Source organism: Oryctolagus cuniculus, chromosome X, assembly GCF_051225735.1.
Source record: "Oryctolagus cuniculus isolate XC-2025 breed Fujian yellow rabbit chromosome X, ASM5122573v1, whole genome shotgun sequence".
Lineage (NCBI taxonomy): Eukaryota > Metazoa > Chordata > Mammalia > Lagomorpha > Leporidae > Oryctolagus > Oryctolagus cuniculus.
Window position 1 is genome coordinate 45,234,941 of NC_142888.1, and position 13,457 is coordinate 45,248,397.

Below are 13,457 nucleotides of genomic sequence, written 5' to 3' on the forward strand. Positions count from 1 at the left end.
CCTGTAGCCACAGTTCAGGCCAGACTCGGTGAGGGCTGGCCTAGGGTACCAGCAGTGGAGATGGAAGGGAGAGAAGCTGTGAGGGACAGACAGACAGACAGAGGGCAGGGCTTGTGACGCTGGCAGGGCTCTGGCAGAGGAGAGTTAAAGATGAGGACACGGAGCACACACAAGACGGGGCTCACAGCAAAACCACCGACACACACAGAGCCGCTGGGAAGGAGAACTCATGGAGGGGGAAGGGGACGAACACCCCTCGCAGGGCCACACACAGAACCTGGCACCAATAGGCGCCCAGGTCCTGCCGGGCGTGTGGCTGGGAGTTTCCTTCTGGGTGTGTTGAGACTGAACTGTGGGCGGTTCCCAGGGGGAACATCTGCTCCATGGGCTGTTTGCTGTCCGGACGCGTGCCGACTGGTCACATACATTAGCACGAGCAAGGCCGGGGGCTAGTGGGACCGCCACTGAGAGACCGGGGGACCCTTCTCCGTGGGGCTAATTTCATATTCCAGGAGGACACTGGCTCAAACCAAGCTGATATTGGCTGGCTGGAGGAAGCGCTTGAAAAGCTTCCAGCTTTATTAGAGGAAAAGCCAGAGAGAAACTCTGGCCTCTCACTGCGATCCATTAGTGTAATGAATAATAAATATCCCCATGCATCTGATACTGGCAAGACTCCTTATCACTGATGTTTATTATTACCCACCGGCTATCTCGAGCTGCCTAGTCTGACTGCGAAGGTGCAGGGCTGAGAGGAGTTTTGAAATGCAGCACTTTCCTTGGGTATGCCTGGGCACAGCTGGGGATTGAGAAGGTAACAGGTTCAGTCTGATGAAAATAAGGTGGACTTTGGACTCACATGATCTGGCCCTGATCCCTGTCTCAGCATCAACAAATCATGTGACTTTTGGATAGCTCAGCTCGCTCCTCAGAGACCCACTTTCCTCATTCCTACCTCTAAAGGTTCCTGTGAGGGTTGCAAGACAAGATACTGAAATGTCCTCCCCAATGCTCAGCATGTGATGGGTACCTCATTAATATTATCTTCTCTCCTTTAATCCAAATTCTAGCTTTTGTTTACAACAAGTAGGTAGAAGACTGAACATAGTTAAAAGCAAGATTTCCCTACTGCTGCAATTTGTAATCTCAGCCATATTGTGCCACCAAGGGGTCTGTTTCTTTTGGGAAGATAATGTATATTCTTCAGCTTATTCTACTGTTCGTGTAAGGGGCACTAGTCAAGTGTTTGGGTGACTGATGCAGGGGAAAGAAGAGAGAGAAAAGAGCTCGGTATGTGGCCTCAAGCTGATGTTTGTCCACATCTCTCTCTCTCTCACACATTTGTCTTCTGTGAATAGAGGAGAAAAGCCGACTCAGAGGCTTAGTTCATTCCTTCAGCAAGGATTGACTAAGAGCAAATGTGCTGAGTATAGCAGAAGAGATCTAATCTAGATGTAAGGGAAGACTTTCCAATAAAGATAAAAATGAAAAGTAGCTGTCAGAAAGTTCCGAGTGATGGGGAATTTCTTTTAAAAAGATTCATTTATTGGGGCCGGCACTGTGGCGCAGGGGGTTAATGCCCTGGCCTGAAGTGCCGGCATCCCATATGGGCGCCGGTTCGAGACCCAGATGCTCCACTTCTGATCCAGCTCTCTGCTATGGCCTGGGAAAGCAGTAGAAGATGACCCAAGTCCTTGGGCCCCTGCACCTGTGTGGCAGACCTGGAAGAAGCTCTTGGCTCCTGGCTTTGGATTGGCACAGCTCCAGTCGTTGCAGCCAATTGGGGAGTGAACCATAGGATGGAAGACCTCTCTCTCTGCCTCTCCTCTCTCTGTGTAACTAAGACTTTCAAATAAATAAATGAATCTTTTTTTATAAGATTCATTTATTTATTTGAAAGGCAGAGAGATACAGAGAGATGGAAGGGGGTGGGGAGAGAGAGAGATCTTCCATCCACTGATCCACTCCCCGTATGGCTGCAATGGCTGGGCTGGAACAGGTCGAAGCCAGGATTCAGGAGCTTCTTCTGTGTCTCCCAAGCCGGTGCAGGGTCCCAAGCACTTGGGCCATCTTCCACTGCTTTCTCAGGTGCATTAGCAGGGAGCTAGATAAGAAGTGGAGCACCTGGGACTCAAACTGGCACCCCTATGGGATGCCGGCACTGAAGGCAGAGGCTTAACCTCCATGCCACAGTGCCAGCCCCCATGGGAAATTTTAAATAACTACTAGCATTGGATTTGGGAGATCTCTTTATCCAAGGTATCCTTGGAATTCAGTACCTGCTCCCCACCTCCTGCTTCCTGCTATTGCCTCTCCTGTATGTCCTCTGAAAGAATACCATTTGGAATGCAGGAACTTCTTTATTGCAGTAAGCTTTGATCTAGGGTGGAGACAATATATGGGGAGATACTTACAAGTCCATTTCTCTCTTGAGCTTGGCATAGGCTTTCACATAAATCATCCTTATTAAGTTCCTGCTTTCCATTCCCTTGACTTTGATGTCAAGAGCTTCAGAATAATCCCAGCCCCCAAGGAATTCTGAGCCTTTCTAAATGGACCTGAAATCTAGCGCTAGATTCCAGGCCAAATCTTCTTCTGTTGCATCTCCTTCTCCCTGACTCAGATGCCTCACCTTCCTTGGACTCCATTTCCAGAATGTCTCTGTTCATACTGGCCCTAACTTAGCCTCATTGCTTGAAAAAGGCATACCTGTCCCTCTTTGAACTTTCTGAATTCAAGTCATCTAAAAACCCATGTTTCTTCATTCCTCTTACTTCCCTCTTCCAGGTTAGTCACCTATGCGTGGCTGTTAAACCCTTAATCCCCATGTCCTCTCTCTATAAACAATGGCATAAAACTCACCATATCTAAACATAACTGTGGGAATTAATCAATTCATTCAGTCCCTTGAAGATTGATCTAATTCTCAATTCACATAGGATCACATAGGGAGAGGCTGGAGGAAGCACAGAAGTCCTGGTCATATAGGCATAAAGTAGTTTACAAAGAGGTAGGCAGCAAAGATGTGTTTCCCTGGCCATCTGGAAGAACAAGAGGGAGCCTCAGCTGCTCTGTTCTGTTCTGAAGACTGGGGGATAGTCGAGAAGAGTTCCTCTCATCCATAAGTTTCAAATCTCCAAGCATTGTCTGCTGGCTTGACCTTAATCACCATAACCAGCTTCTGTCTAGCAAAGTGGGGGGAGGGGTGGCACTACATCTCTGGTTCTAATCTCCAATATTTCTTGCTTATATTACTGCAACAGTTTCTTAACTGAGCTGTTTTTTTTTTCTTTTCTATTACCCTTTGAATCCATTCTCCACACTAGTTGTCTGGCCTTGGGTAAGTTCCTTTCCTCTTTCTGTTCCTCAGTTCCCCTAGCCTGGAGTGAGGGCTGGACTCACCATCACCAACAGTCTATCTTCTCCCTCTGTTTCCCTCCCTTCTCCTTCCCAGAGCTCCAATCCTATCCTTCTCTCTCAGGTCTTCTTGCCACCTACTTGCTTTTCTCTCTTACCCTTTGACAGCTCTTCCTGCTTCTGCCTGCATGTCTATGCCCCATTTCTCTTTCAGACACTCTCCTCACCTGTGTGTGTGTGTGTATGTGTGTGCGTGTGTGTGTGTTGGGAGGAGTTGGCATGAGAAGTGAGGCATGACATACAGGGGGTTTCCACTCTCCAGAAAGTTGGAGTCTTCAATTAACTTCTTCTTTCCCTTCAGGCACTCAGTCTAGTCTCAGCCCTCTATGGGCTCTAGGTAAACATGAATGAACTGATACAGTGAGCTCCTCAAACTTCTGGTTAAAAAAGAGTCATGGCAGTACTGAGAAATGTGATTGACTGCTATTGTTATTCTTGCTACTGAGGTTTTCTGATGAGCGTTGATCTTCCTTGTGGGCTTTCTCTGGAGTGCTGATCATTCTCTTGACAAATACTCAGTTAAAGAAAGTGATCTTGGCTAGAAACGCTGCTTTTCCTAGTACACATCAATGAATCTAGGCATCAGTGAGAGAAACTGAGGCACACTGACTCATGGACCCCATTAAGCTGGGAAAGCAAAGGAGGAGGGAACAGGACTCTTGGTTTGTGAGTGCAAATCCAAGGTCAATCTTTATGCAGCCTAGCTAGGCTCATCTATTGTACTAGGGAGGCTACTTCCTTTCTCATCCTTTTATAATATCAGAGTGGGAAAGGACCTTAGAAACCCAGGAGTCCAGTCCTTTCTTGTTACACGAGGGGGAACTCGGTGCCAGAGAAGGGAAGGGACTTACCAAGAGTGCACAGTGGTCAGAGTGGGTTAATGGAAAGTAGAACCAGGTGTCCTGCTACCCCTCTCAATTGTGCTTTCCACTATCCCAAGATGGCTCACAAGCCCTGCGAGTTGGAGTTTCTGCTTTCACAAAGGATACTCAGATCACTCCTCTGCACGGACGCTAGAGAAGAGAGAAAAAGGGCTATGGCCAGTTCCTTTAACCTGGACTTAGCCAGAGTCCTCCCGCAGTCTAGAATACTGCTGTCCTGGGACTTTGTGACCTTGACAAGAACTATAAAGGGAACTGACAGAAATACTCCAAGCTCCAAGATACTGGTGTGTGTGTGTGGGGGGGGGCTGCATCTCACCTGAGGGAATTATAATCTCATCAAAAAGTGAATGTGTTAGGGGAGGGGCTGAAGGATGGGGCACTGATTTGAAGAAGGTAGAGACTGGGATTTGGAGGAAGGCAAGTGGGCAGAGGACAGATACGGAGCTAAATTCTGATGAAAATGAGGACTGAACAAGAATGGGGAGGAACTATGATGGGAAGAGTCTGACAGAAGTGCTGGTGGGGCTGAGGCAGTTTATTCCGGAGAATAGCAGTTTACTGGAGATATGGGATCTTTTAGGGATAGCAGGAGATAACCTTGCAGCCCTAGGGAGCAGAGCTGAGAATCAAGGATGGGAGGCACACCCACAGGAATAACTTTTTAAGAGTCTGTCTTGAGACGGAACAAGCAGCTTTGATTGGTAGTGAGCTGCCCATCAGTGGAAAGTTGCAGTCAGGGATTGCAGTAAGCAACTGCCAGGGTGCGGCCCAAGGTCTAGCCCCGAATGGGGGCGGAGTCGGGACCGGATGGCCGGGACTTGGAGGGTTAGGGGCTTTGAGTGAACTGAACTGGGAGAACGGCAGGGTGGGTCTGAGTCGGGAATGGGAGTCCCCCTTGGGCTGCCCAGGGCTCAGCTCGGCCCCCCACGTGGCCGGGGTGGCCAGGCTGGGCCGGGCTGGGCTGGGCGGGGCGAAGCCGGCGGCCGGCGGGGAGGCGGCGCGAGGGCGGGGAGCGGCGCGGAAGCCGGGCCACATAAAGGAGCGGGCGGTGCGACGGGGGCGGCTCTTTCCTGGGTGGGGTTTATGAAGTCGTGGCCCGTTAGCAGGAAGCCGAGCAGTCGCCCCGACGCTAGAGAGGGACCCAATTCGAGTCCCCGAGCCCACGAGTCCGAGCGGTGTGTACTGCGTGCTCCGCGCTGCCCGACAGTTCCCAGCCAAACTTCGCCAACTCCGCCGCCTTTGCCGCCACCATGCCCAAGACGGTGAGTGCGGGAGTGAGCGCTGTCGACCTCTGGTCGGTCCCGCAGACCCTCGTAGCCCTTTGCTGGTGGCCAGGGATTTGGCCGGCTACCAGTCCTTCTGGGACGCCGCGCCCTCAGCCATGGCCTGGGGTGGGGAGGGGAGGGAAGGCGAGGGGGGTCTCGGGGTTGAGGGGGTGTCCAGGCTGGAAGTGTGGGAAGGGCGGGGCTGGCCTTTTTCTGAAGATCCACTTTCCTGCGTCGGGGATGCGGCATTGAGGAAGGCTTTATTGGGGGCTTAGGGTCTCCAGCTTCCCCCAAAGGGCCGCGGACGCAGGGGGGATGACTGTGGTTCAGAAGAGAACACTTTCCCCTGCCCAGGAATTGGCGCGTTTCTGGGGAAAGGCTGCCCCAGTCCTGGATAGGCATGGGAACCTGGGAAACTGGGTGGAAGGAGGGAGCGGCTCAGGGCGGATCCCGCACCCCCACTCACCTTTCCCCACAGCTTCCCCGGGTGGCTCCAGCTGTTTCCCACTGAGAGGAAAGATGTGGGGGTTCATCATCTAGGTTGCTCCCATGTACCCAGGAGCGCCAACATTTCCCTAGGGACCAGACTGAGGAGAGGCCTACGCCACTTCCTGGGAGAGAAGACCGGTTTCTCCTTCCCTCCACCCACCAAATCCCTGCCCTTGCCATTACTTAATGCCTCTCTGTCCTCTCCAGACTGTGCTGAGAGGTGTGAGTTCTCTGCTGTGGGGCCACACCTTTCTAGAGCGGTGGTTGATCCACCCCACTGGCTGTTATGAGAAGAACAGAAGCCTCCTGGGAGTGGGGCCTAGGGGGGCCGGATGCCCAGGAGGGAGGGGCGGGGGAGGGGTGTGCCTGACTAATGAGCTCTGCTTGCTTTTGTGCAAGTCATGCCAAATGGCTGCTGGGGCCCTTCCCTTGTTCACGAAGGCCTGGTGAGCATCCTGGCTTGAGTCCCTTAGGCCAAGCAGCTTGTTGAGCTGGCCTAGACTATGCAGTGTTTCCAGACTTGTCTCCCTAGGACTGCCTAAGGCTAGTAAAGCTGTGACAGTGACAAGGAGCCTTGAGAAGGGTGGAGAGACCCTGGGGATGAGAGGAGAGTGGGGAGAGCAGTTCTTTGGGTGCGTGCTGAGCTTTCGTTGCCATATTGTCATATTCCGGCCTCACTGCCAGGTCATTCTTGCCTCTCCAGAACTCTGTCCTTCAGAAACACCACACTTTCAACAAGTATGCACTTCCACCATCTCTTTTAAATTGCCGGTGGTTTTATGACATAGGGCATTTCTGTACTTTACTTCCAAAAACCTTCTGGCAACAAAATGAGAGAATGGTTTTGTAAATTGTTGGGAATCCACTGTCACTGCCAACACAGAATATTATACAGATCCTTCTGTTAATCTCTCTTTGTGCCTATCTCACTGTGGTTGACTTCTGACTCCTCTGAAGGTGTGATTTTGCCTGAACAGATAGATGGGTGGATCTCTGGGAGTAGACTTTGCTCTCCAGTTCCTTATGGAATATCTCATTCTCAATTCTGAGATATTCCACTCTTTTTTTAAAAAATTATTTATTCTAATGGCAGAGAGAGAGAGAGAGAGAGAGAGAGCAAGCGATCATCTGTTCTTGGTTCACTCCTCAAGTATTCACAATACCTATGCCTAAGCCAGGCTAGAGCCAGGATCCTGGAACCTTCCATATTGGTCGCACAGACACAAGTACTTGGAACATCCTCTGCTGCGTTCCCAGATGCATTAGTAGGAAGCTGGATTGGAAGTGGAGTTGAACTGGCACTCTGTAATGGGTTGTAGGTCTCTCAAGTGGCAACTGTGCCACAATGCCTGCCCCAATATCCCACCTTAAACAGGACTTGATAAGCCTGAAAATTGCATCAAAATTGCTTTAACCATCCCATCTCAGTCAAAAGTTGCAAAGAAGATGATGTGCTGATTTTTTTCCTGGGTGTGGGGAGAGATTAGAGTATGAGTTGTTTGGGATCAGTCCTAGGGTACTAGAAGCACCTGAATAGTGAAGGTACTCCTATGCAAATTACTGAAACTTGAACGAAATTGGAAGAAAGGACTTGAATTTTGATGGACTGGAAGTATTAGAGAATTTTCCATCCTGTTAGACCCAAGGAATTGTTAAATTTTATAGAAAATAACTGTGTCATTCCCGTTAAGACCACAGAATCCTAACCTGAAAGGCACTTCAGAGGCTCTCTGTCTAGTATATCCCTCTTAAAGCATTGATGCTTACGCTTACAGGAAAGGACCTACCTAAGGACATATGGTGTCTGAGCCAAGATTGGGGTCCAAGTGTTATGATTTCTGTCCCACTGATCACCTACTCTGGACCCATGATTGGGTTCTTTTTTTTCTTTTAAAGATTTTATTTATTTATTTGAAAGGTGGAGTTACAGACAGAGAGAAGGAGAGTCAGAGAGAAAGATCTCCCAATTGCTGGTTTACTCCTCAAAAGGCTGCAACTGCTGGAGCTGGGCCTATGGAAGCCAAGAGCCAGCAGCTTCTTCCGGGCCTCCCACGTGGGTGTAGGGGCAAGCGCCATCTTCTACTGCTTTCCCAGGCCATAGAAGAGAGCTGGATCAGAGGAGGAGCAGCCAGGACACCAGCCTACGCCCATATGGGATGCTGATGCTGCAGGTGGAGGCTTAGCCTATCCGTAGCGCCGACAACCGCATTGATTGGGTTCTTGAAGTCTGAATCTTCTATTTCCCAGTGCAAATTGCGCTCATTCTCAGACCTTCATGGTCTTTGGATAAAAGGAAGTGCATAATTTGGGCAAAGTGACCAATGGTGACATTTGTGTGGTCTCTTGTTAAGATCTGGGAGTGTTACTAGGTGCCTCCTGTACTTTCCTTATTCCTCATCATAAGGCTGGTATGTCTAGGGACACACCCTAGTTCACTGAATACCAGTCAGGAACTTTAAAGAAGAGGGAAAATTCCCTATTCTCCACTCTTTTGACACTGATATACTTTAGGCTATTTCTGGAGTATGACAGAGAAGGGTAGTGGAAAATCAAACCTGTTCATTCATGTGAACCATGTCTTCAGTGTATCCAGGGTCAGTTTCGCTTTTCTAGCCAATTGTCTGACCTAGTCAGTGTAGCCTCCCTTAAATCTGTTACAACATGCCTCACCCTCCTCTCCCCCCTTTTGGCATTCTTGAACTCTGTTTCTGGTTGCCAGTTTTCTGAATCTGCTTTGGTAGCCAGAATAGAGAGCTTATTAACTACCATCTATACCTTCTCGTGATGATGAGACAGTTAAATACTTTAAAAAGTCTTTCCTTCTCTCCTAACCCTCTTTATTTCTTTTCTTTTCTTTTTTTTAGATCACAAAGGCTTTGAGACTCTCTTTGGTTCCCTAAAAATACATTGTTTTGAGTTTTCAAGATGTTCTTAAGTTTTGAGTCCCCCCCCACCTTAGGATTTATTAAATGCTAGAGTTGAGAAGTCTTTCCATAATGATCAAGTCCAACCTTTCTCACTATATAGGTAGGGAGACCGAGATCCACGATAGGGAGGGACTAACCTAGAGAAATGCAGCATGCCAGTAGCAAAGCTAGGACTCTAGTGTAGGTATTAAAGGGTCAGTCTTGGTAAAAACTCTTTGATTTGCTGCGCTTTTGGCCCTAGATCAACAACAAATCAAGGCAAGGGGATCAAGTAGTCATTTGATGGAACCATCCATGTGATGAGACATAGAGCCAAGCCCCTTGAAGTATTAGAGGGCTTTTGGGTATGCCTTCAGCTAAACTTTAACAGGGGCTGTGTGCACTGTTTATTCTCCTGCCATTCCTAGCATTGCTTGAGCCACTCGAGTGGCACAAAAGTGGTATTTGGCGAATAGGAGGCAGAATCTCAGTCTTTTAACCCTTGTACTAGTCCTACCTGTAGACCTCAGGGTGGAGCAAAGGATCATAAATGGAGGCTATGTGAGAGAGGCTTCTGCGTCTCTCCACTGCTTTAATTCTCTAGTTCACTCAGTCCTTTATTCAAGTACAGACGAAACAGAGCAGGAACCATCTTGGGGATTTCCTTGAGGACTGTCTTTGAACAGCCCTTTGGGCAGGGAGAGGCTGGTGGAGCAAGAGGTCCTTTGTGGGAACCTCAAAAGCAACTAATGTGCACTGTCCTATGTTAGGCTTGGCTGCTCTGTGAATCAGTGATAGAGGTGGTGTTGTTCATGAATCTGTTAACTTTCCATTATTCTTTAGTTGCCCTTAACAGCGGCTTTAACTTTTCTCTTGTCTCCTCTTCTCATGTGACTTCTTTACTACATGGTGGAGCTGGAAAGGACATTGAGAGCTGTTATCTGGTCTACTCCCCTGCTTCTAAACCTAATTCTCCAAGGATGAGATGATATGACAGCTACAATTATTCTGAACTCAGATCTAATAGTGTTGCTTGGCAACAGCCTGTCTTAGGTCCCTTTGTATTTTCCTGGGAGTCCCCCCACCCCCTGGAATTTGTATACTTAGGGTCCCCAGAGGGAGAAGATTTGGCTATCAATACTACCAGGGTTGGGCCTTTCATGGCCAGAGCTGTTCTGATCTTCCAAGATAGAATTGCAGCTGCCCCTGATCTTACAAAGATAGGACTGAGTTTATCATTTGCTTCTTTCCTGACTCACAATGTTTTCTTCTCATGCTACCCTACCTCATTCTTTTGCCCCAAAAGAAAAACAAAACAAAGTACAAAGGTGGTCTCTTTTGGAAAAGTCTATTGGTCAAATGAAGGGTGTGGTCTTTTCATGATTGACTGGCTCTGCTGTTCATCCCTCCTCCCATTTCATGCTTGATAGAGCTGAAAAACTTTTCAATTCCAGGTTCTAATTTGTGGTATAAGAACTGTCACTTTGGAGAGTTAACTTAAGATTTCATCAATTTAGAAGGTGGATGTTGGGAAATGGTAGATAGTACTGAATTGAGAATTTTTCTTCTTTGCTTTCCATGCACAAAGACCTCTTTCCTGTCCTTAGTAAAGTGATCAGAATGAAGTATGCCTTTAGGCAAAGCCTCTTTAGGCCCTCAGTCTCTCTAGCTTGCCATGAGTGTCATGAGGGGCTGTTCCAGTAATAGGTAAACTCTAGACACTCTTCTAAGTACTGATGTTAAAAACCTTATTGGTACAGCCCAACTTCCTAAATGTATGTTCATTACTTCAGATGATCTTTCTTTTTTGAAACTTTTTATTTATTTATTTGAGAGGAAGGGAAGAAAAGGAGAGAGACAGAGAGAGAAGGAGAGAACATCCATTCGCTGGTTTGCTCCCCAAATGCTCACAACAACTGTGACTGGGCTCGGCCAAAGCCAGGAGTCCAGGTTTCCCATGTGTGTGGCGGGGACCCAGCTACTTGAACTATCACCCGCTTCATCCCAGAATGTATATTATTCAGGAAAATAGAATTGGAAAGGCAGCCAGGACTTGTACCCAGGCATTCTGATATGGGAAGTGGACATCCCAAGTGGCATCTTAACTGCTGTGCAAACACTTGAACCTAATTCAGACTTTTCTTTTGTCAGTATTGGAGCTTCTATGTGTCAGGAAGTATTGGGAATACATAGTTAAACAGTGCTTGCTAAAATGTATCTTCTTGTCCTACATTTGTAGAGTGCTATTTCTTTCTGAGTGCTGAGTTCAGATTGGAGAGTTTTAACTTGGGAGTTGGTTTGTTTCAAGTAGACCTAACCAGACTACTGGCATGAGTACTCTTGGCCATTTTTTTCCCCTTGGATTTATAGAGAGAAAGAGCTGTGTCTTTCCTTACTGAAGAAAGAAACCAAGTGAGACTATATGTTCGAGGTTGTGGGGTGGCTGAACAATAAAAGCTTCATAGGTTTCCCCGCCTTTCTTCTCATATTTCCCAATGCTTTCCTGATAGGCATATAGAGCCCCTATAGCTATGCTGGAAGGCCAGAAAGCTATGGGGTTGTTTTTCTAATTTCTTTCTATCCTGGTGAGTGTGGTAGTTAGAGATATTGGTAGATATTGCATAACTGGTAGGTGTAAATGAGTGCATCTACCACCAGTGAGCTGAGGAATGGCTGTTGTGGGGTACAGCATTTCAAATGTATCTGCATTTAGGGGAGTCCAGAGCTTCATCAGCTTTCAGTTTCCCTTTAGCTGATTGTTCTGGGTGGTCTGGGGTTCTCACAGGAGTGATTTGAACCACAGAACAGCTGAACTGGCCTTAAACCTTCTAGTTCAGTCTTTATTCTTTAGATAAAAAACCCAGAGAAGGGAAGGGGTTTGAGTGAACTGGTAATAGGGCCTGAGTTTAAAAATCCCACTTGTCTGGCTCTCAGTATAGGAGAGGAACTTTGTATGTTTGTCTTTGAAATGGCGTGCATTGCAGAGTGCTCAGCACTTTCTCCCTTTGTCCTGTGGGTGACTTGACCATGGTGTTATGGTCATGGAAAGAGCAAGTTCTTCCGAGTGTGTGGAGCTGATTCAGGGGCTTCTGCATGAGGGTACTTCTGTATGAGGGTATTTTTACTCGTGGAAACTGGAGTCTAAAATTAAGTTTACTTTGGTGTAAAATTTTTGAAACTCAGGCATAGAGTTTTCACAATATGCATTTTCCACGAACTTTTGGAAGTATTCTCATATATGGTTCAGGCTCTGGTCTTATGCTGGGAACTCTGTAGCGTTTCTCAGAGAGGTAACTGTTCTGCTTTGACTGTGGTGGAAGGCAGATGTATCAGATGGAGGAAGGTGAAGAGAGGTGACCTGCCACATTTTCCTTCTTGAGACAAGGCCTCACTGTCCTAAGTCTTCACAGACAAGAGTTATTCTATGTATTCATAGCCAGAGGGGTTAGGCAGACTTCTGGGTCACATAAAGTTGATAATGGTATTGAAAGGAGAAATTGACTGGTAGTCTCCACTGGGCTGGCCTGCCTTGGAAGGGTGACTCTTTCCCCTCAGGGGGCATAGACTTCCAGAGAATTGACTGTGTGGTGATTACATCAGCAAGATGGTGGCTGTGGAGATCCCCTAAATAGCTTCTACTGTAGCAAGTTTCAGTTAGTGGGTGACTCAGTTCTGGGGCTTCAGAATGACTTGTTTCTCTTCCTGTGTACCCCTCACCCAAATCCCCTGCTTTCTCTTTGCATTGAACATTTTTTTAAAACAAGATTTATTTATTTGAAAGGCAGAGTTACAGAGAGTTAGGGGATATAGAGATAGCGATAACAATAGTGAAAGAGATAGAGATAAAGATAGAGAGGTAGAGGTAGATATATATATATATATAGAGAGAGAGAGAGATAGAGATAGAGATAGAGACCTCTTTTATCTGCTGGTTCACTCCCCACATGGCCACAACAGCCGGATCTGGGCAAGGCTGAAGCCAGGAGCCTAGAACTCCATACAGGTCTCCCACATGGGTGTAGGGGCCCAAGCATTTGAGCCATCTTCTGCTGCTATACCAGGTGTATTAACAAGGAGCTGGATTGGAAGCACAGCAGCCAGGACTTGAACTGGTGTTCATATGGATGCCAGTGTTGCAGGTGGCAGCTTAACCCACTGCACTATAATGCCGGCCCCCACTCTTCTAACATTTGAGTTTGGATCTCTTTGAATTCTGACTTAGTGCTCCAGCTTGACATGTCTCTTAAATTAGGAGAACATTATGATCACTTCTCAGCCTTTTGGCTAAGATCAAGTGTAGGAGAACATTATGTATGGTACTTTCCTTTCCAGGTTGATGACAAGTTTTGCTGCTATAGCAACCATATCAATATAGACTGGTGTCTGCTGATAGTAGTGGTGTCAAGCACTCACTACTCACCCCCAAGTGCTTGTACTTCACATCTGGGGCAGGTAGCTAGCCAGTGCAGGACTTTTCAGGCTTTCATAAAAATTGA

The 13,457-nt window shown here is 47.4% G+C and overlaps 1 protein-coding gene across 3 annotated transcripts in view; it reads left to right on the top strand.

Moving 5' to 3' along the window:
- The first annotated feature begins 5,413 nt into the window (after positions 1-5,413).
- Positions 5,414-13,457, top strand: part of MSN (moesin) — a 76,063-nt gene continuing 68,019 nt past the window's right edge. For all 3 annotated transcript variants that reach the window (XM_089324782.1, XM_008272722.5, XM_089324783.1), the window contains exon 1: positions 5,414-5,563. Coding sequence is in view for 2 of the 3 variants with exons in the window: in XM_008272722.5 (XP_008270944.1) it covers positions 5,552-5,563 (12 nt within the window). In the remaining variant the exon portion in view is untranslated. The remainder of the gene's footprint in view (positions 5,564-13,457) is intronic.